Genomic DNA, 24,472 nt, shown 5'->3' on the forward strand with positions numbered 1-24,472 from the left:
ACTGTTATGGAAAATAATTTTCTATTCAAATATTTATTAAGAAATCCCTAAATTAATTTCATTGTTAGAGGAAATGCAAGAATTGTTGTTGTTGTTGAGTTGCTAACTTGTGTAGGACTCTTATGACCCCATGGACTGTAGCATGCCAGGCTCCTCTATCCATGGGATTTCCCAGGCAAGAATACTGAAGTGGGTTGCCATTTCCTCTTCCAGAGGATTTCCCCACCCAGGGATTGAACCCACGTTTCCTGAATTGGCAGGTGGATTCTTTACTGCTGAGCTACCAGGGAAGCCCAATTCAAAAATATATTTTCTTATTTAAACTCCATTAAAACATTTAAAACATGCATTACCCCAAATTTTCATTTTGGATCAGCTACTTCATCTCTGTTGGGGTGATCAAGATTCATAAATAAATTACATAATCTCACTTAAAAAACTGCAGTCTAAACTTTTAGTTCTCTGATGTCTTGAGCAAACCATCCAGATAAACATTATTCATGCAAGCTTTTCTCCATCCTTTATTGGGTAATTATCTAGGCTCTCTGAGTCATCTTCAGAGTCAAATGTTCAATTACTGTCACTGAAATTTTATAAAATTACATAAACATCAATTATAAATCCTAAAAAACAAATGACACTATAGCATATTTAAGATTAATTTATTTAAGTATGCATATCATATAAACTTTTTATCATAAAAATATGCCCCATATTAAATAATTTTAAAGATATGTAATTACTTATATATAATGCTTTCAATATAGTTCATTATCTTGAATTCTTTGGTTCCTGAATCTGCCTGTGTTTCCCCTCCTTCTGCTGGATGCAGAATACAATAGCCCCCAAAAGAAGGGGCAAAAAACAAAGGTACTAGACTGACCAGTCTCAAATATCATGGACATGCTAAGATGCTCTCCATAGTCAGCACTATGAACATACTACTCAAATGTAAATGAGAACTTAAGCAGAATGAGTGACCTTCATGAGGTTTTTCACACAAAGTGTACCTCATTATCACTGAAGATTTAACTACTAACAAGCGAGGTCTAAGTTCTTTCACTATTTCTGAGCCCTTTGGGGTAATGTCAATATCCAGCTTCCAGTTTCCACTCTTGAAAATATTTTTCCATTGTGCGTCTAGATCTCAAGGTGCCCACATTCACGGTAGGTATGATTTTCTGCGGCTTCAGCCACTGAACAAAACGTTTCATCTCTAGGTAGCTGCTGTGTTCACTGTAAGGAATCCCTGCAACACAAAAGATAGTGCTTAGTAAACGAACTACTAAAGAAAACTGCACACACCCAAAATAAAATAAAAGAGAAAAAGAAAGCAATCCAAGTATTTTTGCCAAAAACTCCTTGGTGCTTTTTTTTTTCTGATAACAAAATTTGCTAGTATTTTTTACAAACTGTTTTTCCTTTGTTCAGTCGTTAAGTCGTGCTAGACTCTGTGCGACCCCATGCCAGGATCCTCTATTCATGGGATTCTCCAGGCAAGAATACTGCAGTGGGTTGCCACGCCCTGCTCCAGGGTATCTTCCCAGGTTAGGCATCGAACCCATGTCTCCTGCCTTGGCAGTCGGATTCTTTACCACTGAGCCACCAGGGAAACCGTGTTTTACAAATAATAAAGATTAAAATTATATAAACACTTTTGAACATTATAAAATGCTATTACTTTTCTACGTGGGCTTCCCTGGTGGCTCAGATGGTAAAGATTCCGCCTGCCAATGCAGGAGACTTGGGTTCAATCCCTAGGTCTTTTCTACTTTTCTATGTAGATACTTAATAATATGCATTTCTATAGATTCTTATTTGTAAACAGATTTTTTCTTTTTAAACAATTCTTCCCTTAAGCACTTTGCCCAGCTACTGATTTCACGAAAATTCTAGATGAAATATGAGTAAAACCTGAAGGGTAACAAGCAAAAGATTCTTGATTTCCAGAGCAAGTAAGCAAATTCCATCCCCAAGCTTTGTACACATAAAAAGGAAAAAAAAAAAAAGATTACGTATTCAAAATCTTATTATCTTCTTTACTGAAGATCAAATACCACAGAGAAAGGGTCCTGGTTAGAGTAAACTAGGGTCCAAAAAGCCAGTTATTCATAAACCAGTTATTCATTGGCCATTATTCATAAGCCAGTTTCTAAGGACAGAAATGGTTAATGCACTCCAAAGATGAAAAAAATTAAAGTCAAGTTTGTAACTCTTGCTGCCACCACATCCGGCACTGTCTTCCTATTCTCAGAGCCACAGCATCATTTAAAACACAGTGGTACCACCTGTCTCTCCTTTCGAGTAGTATATTGGGTTGGCCAGGAAGTTCTACAATCTCCCTGACACGTCACTGATAACACACATGCGTTCCTCTGTATTAGTCATTGATTACTAGCTGTACTTCTTTATATGAGTTTGAAAGTGAAAGTGAAGTCACTCAGTCGTATCTGACTCTTTGCGACCTGTGGACTGTAGCCCACCCAGCTCCTCCGTCCATGGGATTCTCCAGGCAAGAACACTGGAGTGGGTTGCCATTTCCTTCTCCAGGGGATCTTCCCGACCCAGGGATCGAACCCAGGTCACCTGCATTCCAGGCAGATGCTTTAACCTCTGAGCCACCAAGGAAGCCAGGTTTAGAAAGTGAGGAGCAATTTTCACCTATTAAATTCTTAAAGATACTTTGGTGCCTCTTTTTTGTTGGATCTTAATTTTACTGCTTTAAAAAAAAAAGTAAACTAATTACAAATATTAAGAGTAAAAGCAAAATGAATATACCATATATTGAAATGTTTCCTTTGGTCTGGGGAATAATGTCTGCTAGACTAGTTAACTTGTTAGAATGAGTCCAACCTGTAGGTCGAAAAGCCAAAATCTGATTGTATTTCCCACCACATTTCTTCAAGTGATTCTGTAAACCCTGTTTGGAAAAAAAAAAAAAGATATTTATTTAATGGTTGGTGAAGATGGGTAATGTGGAATAACATAGAATGATTAAAATGTTGCATCGGCACAGTTTGGGGGAGTTTTCAGTTGGTGAGCATTGGAAAACGTAGTGCTGTGCTCCCCACCAGAAAACAAAATAACTGAAAAACAAAAATTTTCCCCTTTGCTTATCTGAAGTTGTGTGTGCGTGTGTGTGTGTGTCAGTAGCTCAGTCGTGTCTGACTTTTTGCAACCCTTATTAGAGGTATGATACTAACACTGATAAATGTGAGTCCATACTCTCCATGCATTTACACCAACAGAGGACTGACGGGTGGATATAAAGATGGAAATAACTTTATAACAGCGTCACACTCAACACAGACATACATTTTAAGATGCACGGTAGCTCTTTTCAAATGTTCACTCCTTTTCACCCTTTATACATGAACCAGAATAACTGCAAAACTTCTCAGGCTGCTTTAATTAAAAATAAAATGCTATTACATTTTGAGTAGAATAGAACTTTCCAAACTAAGGTTGTCACTAGTGAGGACATTGGGTAAGATTCTTAGAAAATCAATGACCAAGGTTCAACCTTCGAAAGATAAGAAAAACCCAGATAAAGGCTAAATGGCATAAGGGATATTAAAAAAAAAATCTAATACTTTTTGGCTAAAGACTAAACCCAGAGTGTCATAAGGCTTAGCGTAAATTTATAATAACATCCTAGTTTTATTTAAAACAATAAAAAACCTAAATAGTATATAGTGTCATCTTGGATTTCCAGAAATCTCCTTTTTCTTCTTTAACCATACATATAAATTACTGAATTTTAAAAAGATGCTGGCAGAAAGTTCTGAAGAAATCATAAAGACAAATCCACTCATCTAACTATTCATTCATTCATTCAGTATCTGTTCCAGGGGCTGATGTTCGAGTGGTCAATGAGACAGAGCCTTCACCTTCTGGAAGCCTACAGCATAAGAGGAAGGCTTCTATAAACACCACTTTCTGAATCCTTTTCTTTTCTTTAATGGAAACAATGTGTTCTTTCTTTTTAAAACTCTCATCATCTATTACACCATCAGCACCTAAGAATCTTAGATTGATCTCTTCAGAAAGGACTTATTTTTTTATAAACTCCTAGAAATGGAATAGCTAAGGACTTGCCCCTAATTTCCCTTATAAGTGGATGAAGAGTGCCACTTTCTCTGAATCTCAGCATAGGAATACTACCTTTTTAAAAAGTATGCCTATTTGGTAGAAGACAAACACATCACTGTGTTTCATTAAAAATTTTTTTTCTTATTATCTAGAGGCTGATGATTTTACTGTGTTTATCAGACATTAATATTTCACTGGTGAATTAATAATAATCCTTTGATTTCTCTTTTATATCAAATAATGATCTTTTGCTAATTTGTACACCTACTATTAAACAGTCATATATCTTACCAACTACTATCCCTCCTCCAAAAAAAAAGTTTCAGTTACAGATACATAAGTTTTCATTATCATATCCCTGGCTCTGCAAATTTTCAGGTTTTTGTCTGGCTTAGTCTAGGATCTAGCTAATATAATCCTGTTTGCTTAATTACGAATCCTCTTCTTTTCCTGTTCTCACAAAGAAAAGAACATGACAGGAGCCAGGTTTAGAACAATTATACATGTAATATCATAAACTAAGAGCCCAACTTTCAAAAATAGGTCATCAAATTTTTCCATTCTTATATGTCTCTGTAAAAACACTCGGGAGAACTGAATCGGAAGTAATTTCTGCTTTTCATGAGACAAATTAGAGTTACCACAAAAACATCATTAACCTGTGCCAGAAACAAAAACACAGGACATCATCATCTAAGCCAAGCACACAAGAAAGACTGCAACCACCACCAGTCATTCATTAACCACCACTGGAGGACTGCTATCATGAGGGATTTTGTTATGATTTAGTCAACAGAAAGTCCCTGATCTATGACTTGTTTCTCTGTTTATTGGTAACTAGTTTGTGATAAAAATGCCTTCAGTAGATGCTACTGAAGTTATTTTTCGGTATGTAAATTAATTATCTACAACTAATGTTTACCACATCCCATCAACAGGTTAAAATCAGGGGTGGTAGTCAATTAACTTCTTACATATATGAACCTGGAATGTTGAACTAGGTAGCATGAGTGCTACTATTTATAGCAGAGGTCTCCAACCTCTGGGATCTACTGTTTGATGATCTGAGGTAGAGCTGATATAATAATAATAGAGATAAAGTGCACGAGAAATGTAATGCACTTGAACCATCCCTGAACCATTCCCCTCCCACCTCCCGATCTGTGGAAAAACGGTCTTCCACGAAACCAGTCTCTGGTGTCAAAAAGGTCAGGGAATCCCTGATTTACAGTCTTCTGTAAAGACTTCTTTCTAAGCCTTTCAAGCCTGCCTCAGAAACCCTGACAATTGTATCACGTTAACATTTTCACAAAAAAGTCATTATCTCTGATGCAATAAAACTATTTTGCCTAGTTTAAAAAATTGGTTTTATGTACTAACTAAAATGTAGCCTTATGGTAACCATCTGCTTCTGCTCCACCTGCATTTTGAAGATATGAAATTGTAAGAAGAAATGTCATCAATATCTGGTCACTTTAATGGAAGAAGGGGAAAGGCTACAGAAAAATACCAAAAACATACAACAAATAATTGAAATAAGACAAAGATTTCAGATATTTTTTTTTTCTTCAAAGCAGGTAACTGACAGGTTTTTTTTTAAGCATATAGTTCAGTGGTTGTTGGTATAGTCACAAAGTTGTGTGACTATCACTGCTGTCTAATTCTAGAACATTTTCATCAATACCTCCACCCATCCCCGCAAAGAAAACACTGTTCTCATTAGCAGTTGCTCCCTATTTCCTCTCCCTCAAGCCCTGGAAACCACTAACCTACTTACTCTCTCCAGATTTACCTATTCTGGACATTACATATAAATGAAATCACAAAATATGTAGCCTTTTGTGTCTCTTTCACTTGGCATGTTCTCAAGGCTTATTCATACAATAATGAAACAGTAATTTATTTCTTTTTACAGCTGAATATTTCTGTTTTATGTACATAACAGCTTTTTTTTATCCATTCATCATTTAATGGACACCAGAGCTGTTTCCAGCTTTATGGCTACTATGAACTATGCTGCCATGAACACATGTATAGAAGTTTTTGTGTGGACATTATGTTTTAATTCTCCTAGGCATATACCTAGGACTGGAATTACTGATCATATACTCACTCCATGTTTAACTTTTAAAGACATTAACAAATTGTTTTCTAAAGCAGCTGCACCACTTAACAGTCTTATTAGCAATACACGAAGGTCCAGTTTCTCCATATCCTCATCAACAATTGGCACTATCTTTCTTACTACAGCTATCCCTGTGAGTGTAAAGTGGTATCTCACTGTGGTTTTGATTTACAGCTCCCTGATGGCTAACAGTGCTGATCCTCTTTTTTTCATGTGCTTACTGGCTATCTGTATACCTTCTCATTCATTCCTTAGCCCTCTGCAGCCTCTGGCTTCCTCCAACATTACTTCACTGAAATAGTCCTTGTGAACGTCATCCTTCCTTACATGACCTCTCTACAGCACAAGGTACTCATAAACATTCTTTCCTGAAAACTCTAGCCCCTTCACTTCCATAATATTCTGACTCCCCTACCCGTTTTGTCCCCTTAAATGGATCATTTGTTCAAATGAAACAAACTAAGCAAGAAATAAGACGGTAAGATAAAAATCATAAACATATGTTATACCCTCCTCAGTATATCAGTGTTCATTTTTTGATTAAGCAACATTCTCATTAGCCTCCATGCAAACTGGATGCCTCTCAAATTTAACATATGTTTGCAAAGCTGGCTTAAATACTAACGGACAACACTATGACTTGATTATCCTTGACATTTTTATGAATTATACACTCACGGAAATAGGTGCCAAAAGGATTTATCATAATCTCAGGAAAAGAGGAAAATTTTCTTATTCAAGGGATAGAACTAAAATACTAATACTAAAATACACTATATCAGTGTTCTTATTTATGACAGATATAGTAATCAATACATACTAAGCTATTTCAAAAGGCTCCATAATATTGTTTCATAAATATTATAACAAAATGAAAACTATATTTTTTGGTGTACATCATGTTCTTTATTGCTTTTAATACACAGGTTTGATGTATTCCTTTGCAAGGTGTCAAAATGTTAGAAAAAGGAATGAATCTTAGTATCTGAATAAATCTGACAAACCCCCATAAATTACAGGGAGGTCACATCATACGTATCTTAATTTATACCTCAGAACTAACACTAGAACTTTCTTTTAAAATATACTTATTCTATTTCATTTAATCCTCACATATCTATTTTCAACATATATCAATGGTATAGTGGCTTAATATTATACAGAATAGACCTGAAGAAACGTAAGAATGCCTTAGAATTCTTCATTCATTTCCCCACTCATCCAGGAAGAAATGGAAAATAATCTTACAAACAGAAGGTTTGAATGACCAGAGAGATGCATACTTTTTTCTATTTTTGTTTCTTCCTTCCCTAGCTCCTAAACTCCTGGTGAGCATATGAATCGCTCTATACAGCTGCATCAGAAAAACTTAAAAACATTTCAAATTCCACTTAAAAGATTTTCTAGGGCAAACTTTGCTTTGACTCCATTGTAAATGAATTCCTCTACCTCAAATGCAAGTAAAATGGCATTCTAGTTTACAATCATCAGACTGCCTTTTCTAGTTCATCCTAAAGACGTATCTCTTGAATGCTTACCTTAAAATTAATTTGCATCATTGGGAGAAGGTGAACCAGTGACTTGCACATGTCTGTAGTGATGAGGGAACTGACTTCTGGCATATTGAAGCACTGTAATGTGTTATACTTTTCTTTGGACATGCCTACTTTTGAACCCAGAACATCGGCAATGGCTACAGGAAAAGTTCAAAAATAGTAAGTTATAGTTCATGAAAAGATTAAACAACAACTTAATCAACTTTAAAATAAGAATTTACCAAATAGAAATTCAAAACTTTCACACTTTTGCAATAGTCTCAAAAAAGCTGAATAATTTTCTTTGTTAACCATAAGGAATAAATACTGAGAAATCCAATAACTTATTTTTAAAGAACTAGTCTTTCAAAATTGCAAAAGATGGATGGAAAGGGGTTAAGGGAGGAGGAACAATAAGTTTGCAGGCGTTAAAACCCTGACTTTATCATTTTACATCTTAGTATTTGACATTATGGGACCACAGTTAAGAAGAAATGGAAAATACTTTGCAAAGTAGTACCATACTTCTAGAAAAATTACAGTTGCATTTCCAGAAATCATTTAGGAACAAAAACTAAACCTGTTCTCTAAAATAATTAATTGATAGTTATCATCAAAAAATGCAGTGAAACTATGCTCTAGTCATCTCTCAGTCTGCTAAAATATTAATGTAGCATGGACTTTTGCTCTATAAACACTTTGTAGATATAAAGGCTACCATTAACACACTTATCAAATGTTTCCATTAAGTTTTTCAAAGTTTAAAGGAATTAAACTCTATCAAATTTCTCTTCAACTTCAAAGGTAATACTGAACTGTTTCAGGAAATAAATATCAAGCACAAGAACGATGCCTGAAAGGGCTTTATGCAAAAAAGAATTTCGGATCCTTGTAATACAGCAATGTGAATTAGCTATAGCTATCACCCACCTAGGAAGATTTTCTCTTTTCCAATAGAGTAAGTGCCACAGACAACAAGAGCCTGTGGGTTTAGAGTTACAGTCTCAAAGGCAGTGTTGATGGCAAACTGGATAACCTCTTGCTGAGATGGAAACGAGTATTCTGGGCTGCAGTATCTGTAATATGTAAATACAGTCTTACTAAAAGAACAACAAGAAAGCCATAGCATTAAGTTGGATGTTATTTTACAAAAGAAGCTTTATCAAAATTACATTCAAGAGCAGTATAGTGTATTAACACCACCACAGTTACCTCACCAGTGCCTGTGGTTAAAATATTTGTTAACAGCTATTGATTATTTATGATGGAATTACACATTTTCAATATACCTTTTTCATTATATTTCTTTTATCACTCTCAAATAAAGAAACTGCATTTTCTTCCTTCAAGAATATTTCTAGCTAGCTATTTTAGCTATGAATTGTAAACCTTAATATCTTCTTTTTTTAACCCCAACCCCTATCAAAGAAAATACTATTGATAGGGATTATTTTTATGGACTAAAGAATTCTGCTTTATCAAAAACATATATTTTTAATAATGAAACTGAACATGAATTTGATGAATTATCACTAAATCAAGTAGTTAATATTCACATGGTTGTTATTCTCTCTTAGGAGATACAGAAATATATATATAATATTATAGGAATATAGCAGATCTAGTTGTGTCTACCTCAATATAATAACAGCCAATGAAAAATACTACTATTAGTATTAACCCTAACACTACTAGTTATAGATATTTGACATGAAAGTTCAGCACTTTTTCACTAAAAAACTCATAAAGTATAAACATCAAAGAAATATACTCTTTGCTGGTCAGCTATAAGAGAAGACAAAAAACTCAGTCCTCTCTCCTATAAAAACCCACAAAGAAATTCAGAATGGTATGTAGACTAAAGTAACAACAAAAAGGTTTCTTTTAAAACATTATTTTCTTAATTCACCTAGTATTTAAGTACATATAGAAGAATGGAAAAGTAAGCTATAGTGTTAGAAAACTGGATATGGAAGATCATCTCTTACTAAAATATGCAATCCAAACTCAGGTCTTATTGAGACAGACTGAAATAGTTAACATCATTTCTGAAAAACTGATGAGAGGTATTTAAATAATAATAAAAAGACAAGGGATTAGATCTGACAGAGTGCCTGAAGAACTATGTACGGAGGTTCATGACACTGTACAGGAGACAGGGATAAAGATCATTCCCAAGAAAAAGAAATGCAAAAAGGCAAAATGGCTGTCTGAGGAGGCCTTACAAATAGCTGTGAAAAGAAGAGAAGCGAAAAGCAAAGGAGAAAAGGAAAGGTATACCCATTTGAATGCAGAGTTCCAAAGAACAGCAAGGAGAGATAAGAACGCCTTTCTCAGCAAGCAATTCAAAGAAATAGAGGAAAACAATAGAATGGGGGAAAACTAGAGATCTCTTCAAGAAAATTAGAGATACCAAGGGAACATTTCATGCAAAGATGGGCGCAATAAAGGACAGAAATGGTATGGACCTAACAGAAGCAGAAGATAGTAAGAAGAGGTGGCAAGAATACACAGAAGAACTATACAAAAAAGATCTTTATGACCCAGATAACCACGATGGTATGATCACTCACCTAGAGCCAGACATCCTGGAATGCAAAGTCAAGTGGGCCATCACTACAAACAAAGCTAGTGGAGGTGATGGAATTCCAGCTGAGCTATTTTAATCCCCAAAGATGATGCTGTGAAAGTGCTGCACTCAATATGCCAGCAAATTTGGAAAACTCAGCAGTGGCCACAGGACTGGAAAAGGTCAGTTTTCATTCTAATCCCAAAGAAGGCAATACCAAAGAATGCTCAAACTACCACACAACTGCACTCCTTTCACATGCTAGCAAAAACAGACTGGTTCCAAATAGAAAAAGGAGTACGTCAGGCTGTATATTGTCATCCTGCTTATTTAACTTATATGCAGAGTACATCATGAGAAACGCTGGGCTTGAAGAAGCACAAGCTGGAATCAAGATTGCCAGGAGAAATATCAATAACCTCAGACATGCAGATGATACCACCCTTATGGCAGAAAGTGAAGAAGAACTAAAAAGCCTCTTGATGAAAGTGAAAGAGGAGAGTGAAAAAGTTGGCTTAAAACTCAACATTCAGAAAAGTAAGATCATGGCACCTGGTCCCATCACTTCATGGCAATAGATGGGGAAACGATGGAAACAGTGAGAGACTTCATTTTTTTTGGCTCCAAAATCACTGCAGATGGTGACTTCAGCCATGAAATTAAAAGACGCTTATTCCTTGGAAGAAAAGTTATGATCAACCTAGACAGCATATTAAAAAGCAGAGATATTACTTTGCCAACAAAGGTCCATCTAGTCAAAGCTATAGTTTTTCCAGTGGTCATGTACGGATATGAGAGTTGGACTATAAAGAAATCTGAGCACAGAAGAATTGATGCTTTTGAACTGTGGTGTTGGAGAAGACTCTTTAAAGTCCCTTGGACAGCAAGGAGGTCCAACCAGTGCATCCTAAAGGAAATCAGTCCTGAATATTCACTGGAAGGACTGATGCTGAAGCTGAAACTCCAATACTTTGGCCACCTGATAGGAAGAACTGACCCATTTGAAAAGACCCTGATGCTGGGAAAGATTGAAGGTGGGAGGAGAAGGGGACAACAGAGTATGAGATGGTTGGATGGCATCACTGACTCAATGGACATGAGTTTGAATAAACTCCGGGAGTTGGTGATGGACAAGGAGGCCTGGTGTGCTGCAGTCAATGGGGTCGCAAAGAGTCAGACACAACTGAGGGACTGAGCTGAACTGAAAAAGACAATGGGGCTTCCCAGGTGGCACTAGTAGTCAATAACCCCCCTCCAAGGCAGGAGACTCAAGAGACATGGGTTCTATCCTGGGTAGGGAAGATCTCCCTGGAGGAAGAAATGGCAACCCACTCCAGCATTCTTGCCTGGAGAATCCTATTAGTCAGAGGAGCCTGGTGGGCTACTGTCTATGGAGTCGCAAACAGAAAGACACAGCTGAAGCAACTTGGCATGCATGCACTCAAAAAAACAATGGCTTATACTATTATGTTGATAGCACTTGGGAATTCAAGACAGTTGCTTATAGATTACCTTTTGGAGAAAGGAACAACGTAATTCTGAATATTCAGACATAGACCTCATTCTCTGTTTTCTTTTCTTCATAATCACACTTAATTGTTACACAGATACTTTAAGAGGATAACCTTAAAGGATGTTTTCCTAAAGTTTGCTCCCAAATTTCAAATTTTCCTTCCTTTTTTCAGCAACAAGATTCTCATATAAACCATATTTTCAAAGGGATATTACAAAAAAAAAAAAAAAATTGAGCTGGAGTCAATTAAGACATGTAATCCCAGATCTGTCCTAAGTAAGTATATGTTTTTTCAACCTTCTTTCTGATAAATACTTAAAATGATAATTGACAATAAGTCATCGCTTTGATTACCTAAGCACAAGCTCAAATTATTCATAATATACAGCGAAATGCTGTCAGCGGAAAAAAGAAGCACAGAAACAAAGCTTCTCTTACGTTGTATCTAAGTAAAGTGTGTGGACTTTCTGGCAAGCAAGTAGAGAACGTTCCATGCTGGGGTCTGCTCTGAAGTCTCCAGTGTGTAGTATGACATGGCCATTAGGAAGATAAAAAAGGATCATGACAGCACCTGGACAGCTGAACACAAACATTTCAAAGGAATATTATTTACACAAAGCATCTAAAGAAAGAGTATTCATTTCCATATCAACAAGTTAACACACTTTATTAACTGACCACAATGATACAGCATTGTACTACAGAGAAGTGTAGCATTTTAACTTAAGGGAATTTATGTCACACACACAAAAAAAATGGTGTGCAGGAAAAGGTTAATTCAGCAGGCCAAGACTGGTAAAATTCCACATATCCTCAAGAAAGGCCTGTCTTTGGGACTAGTCCTTGGGAGATGAGTTTTGAGTCCTTGGAGCATTCTGCCTGCTAAGAGTGTTTTGGATGCTGCACCCAATTGGCCACATGTTACCAGTTTGATCAGATAGTTACTAACAGCGGTGAATACTTGTTTTTTGCTTTAGTGGAACTGGAGTCTGAGTACTGAGGTCAGTCATAGGGGTGCTAGAATTATACATTGCTGCTGCTGCTGCTGCTAAATCGCTTCAGTCGTGTCCGACTCCGTGCGACCCCATAGACGGCAGCCCACCAGACTCCACCATCTCTGGGATTCTCCAGGCAAGAACACTGGAGTGGGTTGTCATTTCCTCCTCCAATGCATGAAAGTGAAAAGTGAAAGTGAAGTCACCCAGTCGAGTCTGACTTGTAGGACCCCATGGGCTGCAGCCCACCAGGCTTCTCCATCCATGAGATTTTCCAGGCAAGAGTACTAGAGTGGGGTGCCATTGCCTTCTCCAGAATTATACACTACTGACTTTCAATAAAATCCCTGGATACTAAGGCTTAGCTGAGCCTCCCTGGTTGGTCACAGGTCCCATGTGTGGTTAGGGCTTCCCTGGTGGCTCAGATGGTAAAGAATCTGCCTGCAATGCAGAAGACCCTGGTTCGATCCCTGGGTCAGAAAGATCCCCTGGACAAGGGAATGGCAACCCACTCCAGTATTCTTGCCTGGAAAATCCCATGGACGGAGGAGCCTGGTGGGCTGCAGCCCATGGGGTTGCTATGAGTCAGACTCTTAAATTCTAGGAAAACACAGGAAATAACTGGAGAAGGCAATGGCAAGGCAATCCACGGGGTCGCAAAGAGACAGACACGACTGAGCGACTTCACTTTCACTTTTCACTTTCACGCATTGGAGAAGGAAATAGCAGCCCACTCCAGTGTTCTTGCCTGGAGAATCCCAGAGATGGCGGAGCCTGGTGGGCTGCCGTCTATGGGGTTGCACAGAGTCGGACACAACTGAAGTGACTTAGCAGCAGCAGGAAATGATTACAAACTTCCCTTTCCCTGAACCCAAAATCCACACCTCAGTGACTTCACTGGGGAATTATATGAAAGATTTAGGGAAGAAATAATGACAATTACTATATGACATATTTCAGAAAATAGAGAAGGGAAAACTTCATGAGGTCAGTATTACTCTGATATCAAAGTAAGACAAAAGTATTATTTAAAAAAACCTGTAGACCAATAGACATTATATAAAACATAAAATTCTTTAACAAAATATTAGCATATCAAATCCACCTATAAATTTTCAAAAAGGGTAATACATGAAGACTAAGTGGGGTTTATCTCAGTAATATAAGCCTGGTTTAAATCCAACTTTGTCATTTACCACATTAACATTATAGAGGAGAAAAATTATATTATAATTTCAATAGATGCCAAAGAAACATTTGATAAAATTCAACACCCTTTCATCATCACAAACTTCCAGCAGAGGGGATTTTCCTCAAAACTGATAAAAGGCATCTATGAAATACCTATTGCTAACATCATACTTAATGGAGAAAGACTGAATACCTTCTTAAGATTAAGAACATGGGAACATGTCTGGTCTCACCACTTAGATCTGACATTATCTGAAGGTCTAATCCAGTACAATAAATAAGAGGAAAAAATACCACTCTAAATGGAAAGAAAGAAGTAAAACGAAATCATCTTTATTTGTAGTTGTATGTGGAAAATTTTCAAGAATCTATTAATATAAAAAAATATACAACAACTAATGATCAGGTTTAGCAAGGTCTCAGGATGCAAAGTCAAAGGACAAAAATCAGTTGTCCACCAAGAACTGAATGGATAAAATAATTGTATTATGTCATCAGTAGACACTACGTAGTAACAAAAAGGAACACAAAACAGCATGGATGAATCTCAAAAATACAACCCGGGACAGAAGCCAGATACAAAACAGGGGTTACCATATGATTTCATTCAGATGAACCCCTAGCAAAGACAAATCTAATCCACAGTCACAGAAAACAAGGTTTTCTGAGTCCAAGTTGGGGTTTGGGATTGACTGGGAAGGAACACAAGGAAAACTCCTGTGGTAGGGAATATTTTCCATATTTTTATTGTGGTGGGAATTACATGGGTGTGTGATTTTGTCAAAATTCAACAAAGACTTAAAATAGGTCCATTTTATTTGTGTAAATTACACCTCAATAAAGTTCACCAAAAAAAAAAAAAAAAAACCAATCAGAACTGGAGTTGTTATAATTGGTGATTAAAAAAATAAACAGCAGCAAAGTTAGCAGATAAAATCTCACAGGCAATCTGAAAAAAACAGCTCTGACCTGGAATTTAGGAGACCTTGGTTTAGTCTTAATTTTAATTCTCTAGGTATCTGTGATCGCTAAGGTACATAAGGATAACATTCCATGGAAAGTGTAAAGATGCGCAGCTGACTGACGGTTGTATTTTGGCACTGTGAATCCTGACAGTACTTAACATTTTAAAAAATGAGGCAAAAAAGAAAAAATTCTTTCAAGAAAAAAATCTTCCAAGTCTTTAGTATCAAAAACCTAAAGGATTTCTTAAAGGAAAAAAAGAAATCCTCTAGAATCTGAATGGAGTACCAGTGGTTAATTTATATAAGTGATATTAAAGAAAATGGCAAAAGGTTATCTCTTAAAGAACAGCAGCAATATGTTAAAAGATTAAAAAAAAATAAGAGTCTCATATGTAAAGCACAGTAATTAAACTGTATTAAAAAAGGGTTAGAGAAGACTTAGAGAATCTCTCTACATTTAATCTTTGTTTCTGTATTGGGTACATTTTGTTTTTCCAAAAGAAGAAACACATTTTACTTGTTTTAAGAAATATCAAACATAATAGTTTCAATAAAAAGTTCTTAAATAACCATGCAATGTGTTTTCCTTTTGAATATTTAAAAACAGGTTGTCAGTAAAGTAACTTTAATACTTACTGATTGGCTTCTAGCAAAATAACCTTGATACCATTCACTATACATTCAGTGTCTATTGGCAATGGATGGATATATTGTTCTTGTACGTGAAGTTTGCTCTTCAACAAATTGCCAGTTATCTGCAAAACAGGATGTGCTTATTGCCGATACATTAAAACACTAAATAAGTCTTTTATTTCATATCTACTTAAGAACTCAAGCATCTTAATAATTTCCTTGTTCTTTCACTTATATATTCATGTAAACCTACCAGAATGCCAGGAAGAACTTTCTAAAATGACTGCATCACAGCTTTGCTTAAACACTATCTGACTTCTCCCTCACCTGTAAAAAGTCTATTACCTCAGCATGACACACAGAATCCTTCATGATTTGGTCCCTACCCATTTCTGCGGGTTTATCTGCTGTTATTCCTTAAGTTTGTTTTTAGCAGCTGAAGTTCTTGGAATGGCTATACTTCTCAGGTGTCTGTTCCTTTACACAAACTCTTCTCTACCCAGAAAGCTCTCTTCTCTTTCTTTTGCCTGGATCTGGAATCAGACAGACCTGTATTCAAATTTTGTGTCTGTCATTACTAGCTCCGTGACTTGGTGCATGCTACTTAAGCCTTCAAGCCTCAGCTGCTTCACTAATAAAAAGAGGATAATTCAAGAATACTTGAGGATTAAATCAAATTCTAGCCAAAGTCCTTAGCAGTACACATTAAAATGCTCACCTTTTAATAATTAGTTTGAGGTGTCTCTTTCACCATGAAACTTTTTCTAACCTTAGCCTAGGACACAGTAAAGCCCCCGACTTCCTACTTCTAAGCATTCCGTTTACTTTTCTACTACAAATAGAGCGCCCACTGGAGTACTGGTGAATGTGTAGGCTGTAAACTCCCTGAAGTTAGGTATTTTGCCATGAGTATCTTTTTAGGCATTTAGTAAATATTTACTGAAAGAAACATGTTTCAGTACATCATGAACTAGCTTATCTGTTGTCTCCATAAAATAAAGTATATTTAAAAATATCTATTGTAACTATCGACAATAACTCATTTGATTTTAGAGTCCAAACTGTGGAATCTGCTTTTTCATATATTTTCCAGAAAAATGATCTTACAATTTTAATTATTTTTTAACCAGACTGCTTAGAAATTCACTGCATTCCACAAATTCAGAATTTAGAATACTAGAACTTACCTCACTACAATAAATGGGAAACATGAAGTTTTTAGACAATCCAGCATAATGATCAGAATGGAAATGAGTGAGAAAATAGGCAGTGCAACCTTCAACCCATCCATACTGAAAGGCATCAACCGTAAAGCCAGTTCCTATAACAAAAACACCAAAGCAGCTGCTTTAGCAAGAGTGAAGTAAAAGTTACCCATTTGCTTATATAGCAAACCCTCTTACACCTTTACATCTCATGTCCAACTTAACTTTACAATTTAAAAGTCTACACCGCATAAATTCATCAAAGGATGATCCTAGAGATGAAAATGAGTCTTGTAAGTTTACACTAAATATACCCAGTATAGTCTTTTTAAAGAATAACTTTTCCAAAAAAAGTGCTAATCTACAAACCAGTTATTTGGCTAGCTGAATATTTTCATGATACTTACTAGGCACCTAAAAATCCTTTACTTCTGTGAAACAGCAAAAGGAGAATGCTATCTTTCTTCTAAAACATGAAATCTCAACAGGGGTGACATTGACCTGCTTCTGGCAGGAGAAAGATGGTTGATGACCCAAATGATCTCACTGGCCCTCCAAAGAGTCACAGAACAACAACAGGTAAATAGATATCCACAGTGTTTGAATTTCATTGTGGGAGGTGGGGAGGAGAAAAGAAAACGAGAAAAAAAAAAAGCCTAAAAAGGCTCCAGAGAGCAGCAATTATGAAAAAAGAAAAAGATTGAGCTGTTCTAAAACATGCAGGTAAATAAGCATACCTCCACAATTCTACAGAGGCCTATCCACACATGGCCCACTAGTTCTGGGCTCACTTTAAATATATAAATTTAATCAAAATGTGCATAAATACTTTTCTTTACATAAATATTTTGAGCAAATTATACATTTATAGTATCAAAAAAGCACATTAAATAATCTCCCTGAAACCAAGTGCATTTTGGCAGTTTTATATTCTTTTCAGAAGGATGCCTGGTTTCTTCAATAATAAAATTCATTTTACTACACATTTTTCTATTAGCTCTTCTATGAAGGCACAAGAAATTAAAAAAATAAGAAAAGATTACAAAACTAAGTTATGATATGGTTTAAAAATGTTTAGCATTTATTCTGACCTGGGTAACCCATGACATTTTCCTTCTTTGAAGCTTTTTAGTACTTTGCATTTTTCTTAAGTTCTTAGAAGCTGTCTGTTACTATGGTTACTTACAGAAATCCTTTCCTTCCTCCGTATTAAGCTGATCTATACTAATTTTTGTCAAATCTGTAATATCTATATAACTAGCACAGTATCTTGTATATAGTGGTGGTGTTAGTCACTCAGCTGTGTCCAACTCTTTGCAACTCCATGGACTGTAGCCTGCCATGCTCCTCTGTCCATGGAATTCTCCAGGCAAGAATACTGGAGTGGGTTGCCATTCCCTTCTCCAGGGGATCTTCCCCATCCAGGGATGGAACCTGGGTCTCCCGCATTGAAGGCAGATTCTTTACTGTCTGAGCCACCAGGGAAGCCCCATTTTGTATACAGAATATGTTTAGTAGAAGTTTGCTGAACTAAATGGAGCAAAAAAAGAGTAAATAGGCAAAAAAAAAAAATCTGTTACATAAAAAATAAGGGAAACACAAAAAATTGTTTCACATGCACACAACATGAGGAATGAACATGAAGTTTAAAGAAGTTGCATCTTTGTAGATATATTAAGCATTGATACTTTGACTTACCAGGTATTTTCTTATAGAATGGACATGTCCTTTTCCTTAATTCTCCTGCATTAGATGACTCTGAGATTTTCGTGTTCTCTCTCTGCACTCTGCCATGAGCTGATTTTACAAAGGCTTTGTCTTTACTTAAATTGACTGTTCCAGGTACTGTCTTCTTAAGGTGACCTGGATTCTTCTGATGTCCTCCTTCCTGCAATGAATCTGACTTTTTAAGTCTCTTTCTTTGACGCTGTGACCCCCTATCAGAAAGCTCCACAGAGGGCTGACTTTCACTTAAATTCTTTACCTCTAATTCTAAATCACTTAAAGATTTTTCTGCTTTCCTCTTGCGCTGCTGGGACCTCTTTTCATGAGGACTTACAGCTGTATTGAAGTTCATCCCTTCTAATGAACTTTCCTCCAGCGATTTCTCTTTTCTTTTGGGTGGCAGTCCAAAATACACACCTATATCCATCTGCTTCATTACCTTAGTAGAAGGCTGTGTTGCATGACACTTAGGGCCAGAGGGTAACATTTCCAAAGGCTTAGCAACAGTAGGTGTACTAGAAAATGTTTCTGAATTTAAAACTGGAACTTTATTGTCCAGCATACCATCTAATGCCTTTCTGCAGAAACATGTTGAGTTTGCATTGTTCTTAGCATTGGAATTCTTATTTGATAATTCTCTAGTTTTACTTTGGGTTGGGTGGAAAGAATGACATCCTCCTCCCTGGTTTTCAAAACGTTTTGACGTTTTACTCTTAAGTAATGGAAGGGAATTTTGATTGTAAACAGCTGATTCTTCAATCACCTGTTTCTCTTTATTTGATTGAGATGCATGAAATTCTGGTTCATCAGGTTTTGCTTTAGAGCCTTGGTAACTAGGAGAAGTAAACCTCTCTGCTAATGCAGGTGGAAGCAACATAAAATCATCATCAGTATATGCTGGATGACCATGTGAAACAATTCTCTTATTTTGGAAAGTAAGTTGAGACGAATCATTAAGAGAGTTGCATTCATACAATTCTTCATTGTATTTATCCTGTGTTAAGAAGCTATCCACTTTGGGGCAGGCCTCCTGGTCCTCCAGTAAGGGGTCATATAGTTTTTTAAACAAAGTGGAGTTGCTGCCATCTTCTTCTAGACTGCCATCTTTAGAGCTTTCCATGAAAAATCGTTCCTGTTGTGAGTCATCCAGTTTATCATTTGTATCGTAAGTTTCTTCATCACTTTGAAGCGGAGAATAGGAGATATCACAGTTGCTAAAGTCATTTTCTGGCAATGGCAAATTTCTGTGTTCTGGGTTGTTTGGGCTGTCTAATTCTTCAGCAAGAGGCAAACCAACTCCTACCAGTTTGTCACTGTTAACATGTCCTGTAAATTGTGGGACTTGTTGGGAAGTTTGGCTATTTGTCGAAGAGGAAATCTTTTTATCAGTTTCAGTTGGAGACTGAGAGCTTTTTAGATACTGGGTCACTAACAAGGGATCAGTTGAAACATTTTTTAAGTTTTCTGTTTGTTTCTCATGTGGAGACCATCTTTCCTTAAGGCTACAAAGAAAGTCTGAATTAGTCTCACTGAAACTCAGCCCTGACCCATGGGAAGGATCCCTGAGAGGACTATTACCAGCCCTGCTTTGAGCTAGCAGAAGGTGAGTGTATCTCTGGTAATGAGAAGGAATTGTTGAGGAACACTGAAGGCCATCAGGACACTCTGAAAATTTTAATAAAGAAAAAAGTATTACTGGATCAAAGCACAGACTAAGCTCTGACAGTATTAGCACTATAAATTAACAGGTAAGTGGTTTAACAGGTAAATAATCAGCCCTACTTCGCAGTCTTAGGACAATAGCTATCTTTATACCAACAAAAAAATCAACACACAATTATCAGTAATCAAGTATGGTTTTACAAGGTGCTAGTTATTATTTCTAAGTCAAATATTCTTTTAAGTTTCCTTTCAAATACTCTTTTCTTGGAAAAAAAGTTAAGACTAACACCTTTTTCTCCCCACTAAAAACTTTCAGAAGGATGAGCTCCTCCAAAACGCATGTCATGTTTGCACGAGAAATCGATCCCATCAGTTTCACTACATCTCTATTGCTCAGGCAAAAAAAAAAAAGAATAGAGAAAGCTGGTATGTCTGTATCATAAGTTTAAAATTCCACAGACTAAAATTCTACTCCAATTTTTGTCTTATCAGGCAACACAGATGTATGACAATTGCAGTACCAAATTAGGTTCCATTATTTAATATTCACAATGTATACAAAAACAATAATAGCAATCTTAATCAGAGCTGTCCACATACTATACATTTTAGATTCTATTGTAAGATTTGCAATTTAATTTGATGAATTGGTTAATAAGGCTTAAGTAATCTGGAAACTTCCCTGGCATACTATTATGATTGAGAAACATTATGGAAACCGTCTTGGCATAACCTCCCCCTTGTATGTCACTTTCCCGGCCTATCAAAAAATGACTCCCTCCACCTCCAAAGGGCCAGCCTTGTGGCTCAGCTGGTAAAGAATCCACCTGCAATGTGGGAGACCTGGGTTCCAACCCTGGGTTAGGAAAGGCTACCCACTCCAGTATTCTGGCCTGGAGAATTCCATGGACTGTATAGTCCATGGGGCCGCAAAGAGTCAGACATGACTTAGCGACTTTCACTTTCACCTCCAAAAAAGATATTACATTAAATTGGAAGACTTCATTGCTTATAACTACCTCATAAAAGTGTATGTTAAAAACTCAAGAACAATCCATCTGAGATTCTGTTCAAAGGAGTTTATCAGTGAAAAGCAAAGAGAAAAACTCTTTGAGGTGGCTTCATCTGTAAGACATTTCACCGAGGGGATCATTATGGGACTTCGATTTCTGATTTTCAAGCCACTGAAAACCAAATTACTAGCATTTGTTGAGGCTTTCACTTTTACAGGAAAGGCTAGTGCCAGTTTTTTTTTTTTGTTTGTTGTTGTTATTTTGCATCTTTGCAGTACTTTAAAATGAGAGCTAGAGGTTAATAATAAAATGTCTTTTGAATCATAGTTAACATGAAAGCCATACTGAATATTACTTTTATTTTATTGAATTTCAATTCTTTGAGATTTAAAATTTTATATATGGTATGTAAGTTTAAAATATACAAAACAAATCATCAATAACAACTTATTCTCCATATACTATAGGTAGGATTTTCTACACATTAAACATGACATTTACTATATAGTTTAAAAGATAACAAAAATGTAATATTACTTCAGTTCTCATTTGGCACAATTATTTACTAGAATCTTAATAAACTAACACTCCTTCCTAGTTCTTCTTTCTGTACATTAAGAAGAATGTATGGCATTCTTGACTTCAAGACTCCTGTGGACTACATTCATGCTTCTCTAAAAGTCTGTTTCATAAAAGATAAAATGGGCAAATTGTTCAACTTTTAAGAACACTAAGTGCTCAGATGGTAAAGAGTCTGCCTGCAATGAGGAAAACCTGGGTTCTATCCCTGGGTCAGGAAGATCTTCTGGCCAAGGAAATGGCAACCCACTCCAGTATTCTTGCCTGGGAAATGCCATGGACAGAGGAGCCTGGCAGGCTACATCCATGGGGCCCCAGAGTTGGACATGACTGAGCAACTTCACTTCACCTCTATTGGATATCAATTGCTGTTATTTAGTCACTAAGTCGAGAAGGGCATGGCAACCCATTCCAGTATTCTTGCCCGAAGAATCCCTATGGACAGAGGAGCCTGGAGGGCTGCAGCGTCTGGGGTCGCAAAGGTTTGGACATGACTGAGCGACTAAGCACAGCACAGTTGCTAAGTCATGTCTGACTCTTTTCGACCCTAGGGACTGTAGGCCCCCAGGCTCCTCTGTCCATGGGATTTCCCAGGCAAGAATACCAGAGTGGATTGCCATTTCCTTCTCCAGGAGATCTTTCCAACCCAGGGATTGAAGCCATGGCTTCTGCACCGGCAGGTGGATTCTTTACCTCTGTGCCACCTGGGAAGCCCATTAGATGTCAACACCACCTACCTTATGCAGGTTTAAGTAGCCTAATATGTGCTCAATTAACATTTATGAAAAATCACAGATGTTTTGGAACTCTTATGAAATAATAAAATGCATCGAAACTTTCTTTTTTGGCCATGCGGCTTCTAGGATCTTAGTTCTTGAACCAGGGATCGAACCCATTCCACCTGCAGTGGAGGAAATGAGCCCAAACCACTTACCACCAGGGAATTCCCCATTCAAAGTGTTTTCAGGTTTGCAACACTCTCTACAGCTATACCAATGACTAGTATCTTTTTATCCTCACAAGAAGGGTCACAACGCATTATCTTGTTTCCTTCAAAGATGAGTCATTCTTACTTAAGAGTATCTCATCTCACTTCCGGTTTACTACTTCTCTGGTTTCCTTCCTTCCTTCCAGATTGATAAGTCTGGCCTCATTCAGGTCTTGTTGACTATTTCAAGCCCACTGTCTTTTTTGGAATCTTACCTGTTCCAGAGACTGGTGTGGAATCCAAACACTCAAAAACATGCCATCGAGGTGTTTGACCTAGCAAGGAGGAAAAAGGCATCTGGCAGTTGGGACAGTACCCATCATAAACCGGTCGTGTCTTTGGAGACACGTGTTTGTTTTTGTGAGTCCTACAGCGCTTTTCTGGAGTGACCTCTGTGTCTTGGCACTGTTGAATACCATCTCCACAAATGGAGTTCTGACTGGAAGCGACAGAAGTCTGACTGTCTGTTTCTCTAAGGCATGTTTCTGGGGTCTTGACCTTCTTTTTAGTTTCTACAGTCCTTTTTTTATTTCTGTTTCGTTTTGACTGGTGTTGTCCATCTGTTGCTTTTTCAACAAAATCTGGGATATTCTCAGAGCAATTATTTGGATGTACTCGTTTTGGTTTTCTTTTGGATTTGTATTCCCAGATGTCTTCTTCCAAAAAAGCATCTTCTAACATGGCAAAATGATTCTGATCATTAAAAAAGCACTAATCTTAAGTAAGTTGACAGTCTGTTTCTTGTTACAAAATTATTAAAGGGAATTATTTTGCTGAGGGAAAAAAAAAGTGACAAAAAACTTACTAACTTGATAGGACTCTAAAGCTCTGGTATTGAATATATTGGGAAACCACAAACCTTTTACCTAAGAACACTTGCTGTTTCATTTATGGCACAGTAAAATTAACAGGGGTAGCATCTGAGTTTTCCATTGTGTATACTTCATTCAGGTCTCTTGGCTTTTTCCAGGACTTGATTCATAAAAATAAGAATCAGTAATACTTTGAATACCAAGTCCTAATGGAAATCATAGGTTTAACAGACTAATTTTAGAAGGAGCTTTATAAAATCCTTATAAAGCTCCGGTCAATTCTTTTTCAGCTGGACAACTGTCCAAATCACAAATCCAACCACAGTCCCTAGGCAACTGACTCAGCAGGTGCTCCAAACACTTAAAGGCTACTTCAGCTTGCTAGTAACTCTAGTCATACCATAATCAAATGTGTGTGATTGGCAAAAGAAAAGTAATAGCCCTTATCCGTGACTCCAGGACATTCAACAGCTTCGGTTTCCTGGGTCAGTCCAGTATCTTCCTCCAGCGGCAGTGAACAAGGGCTGCACAATGAACAAACAAAATTCAAGTATGTGAAGTTGGACCTGCACCGAGGACACCCACACGCCTAACTTCAGATCGCAGAGGTGATCTGCCTGCGAGTGATCAGCTCTTTCCCACCAGCCTCAAAAACCAAGGTTCACCTGCCTGATGACACCCACCGGCTCGACCTCCTGTTTGGGCATTAGAGGCGGCAAGGCCAGTGGAGGGGGCCCTCATTCCCCTCCCCACTCCCAGGGCTGGAAGCCAACACAGCCCGCTCCGCAAAAGCCACCGGTGCCCCCACCCCTCTTCTGAGGGCAGACGCCCACCTGGCACCCTCACCACCCCCACCCCGCTGCGAGGAGC

The 24,472-nt window shown here is 37.1% G+C and overlaps 1 protein-coding gene across 1 annotated transcript; it reads right to left on the reverse strand.

Annotated features, from left to right (window-relative positions):
* Positions 1–772: 772 nt before the first annotated feature.
* On the reverse strand, positions 773–23,471 carry DCLRE1A (DNA cross-link repair 1A). Its single transcript, XM_052661105.1, has 9 exons — positions 23,006–23,471; positions 18,522–20,213; positions 16,806–16,939; positions 15,622–15,740; positions 12,273–12,413; positions 8,683–8,828; positions 7,756–7,910; positions 2,779–2,920; positions 773–1,249 (listed from the first exon to the last, which is right to left on the reverse strand). The coding sequence occupies exons 1-9, from the start codon at positions 23,469–23,471 to the stop codon at positions 1,089–1,091; spliced, it is 3,156 nt and encodes a 1,051-aa protein (XP_052517065.1). The 3' UTR covers positions 773–1,088.
* Between the last annotated feature and the right edge of the window lie 1,001 nt (positions 23,472–24,472).

This window comes from Budorcas taxicolor, chromosome 23 (genome assembly GCF_023091745.1).
Source record: "Budorcas taxicolor isolate Tak-1 chromosome 23, Takin1.1, whole genome shotgun sequence".
Lineage (NCBI taxonomy): Eukaryota > Metazoa > Chordata > Mammalia > Artiodactyla > Bovidae > Budorcas > Budorcas taxicolor.

Excerpts from the sequence above, each read along its gene's own strand:
- DCLRE1A (XM_052661105.1), bottom strand. The coding sequence starts at position 23,471 with ATGTTAGAAGATGCTTTTTTGGAAGAAGACATCTGGGAATACAAATCC. Across the intron at positions 16,940-18,521 it reads ATTCTATAAGAAAATACCTG|GAACTGGCTTTACGGTTGAT; the intron begins GTAAGTCAAAGT and ends TTTTTGTTATAG. Across the intron at positions 1,250-2,778 it reads AGGAAACATTTCAATATATG|GGATTCCTTACAGTGAACAC; the intron begins GTATATTCATTT and ends TTTGTGTTGCAG.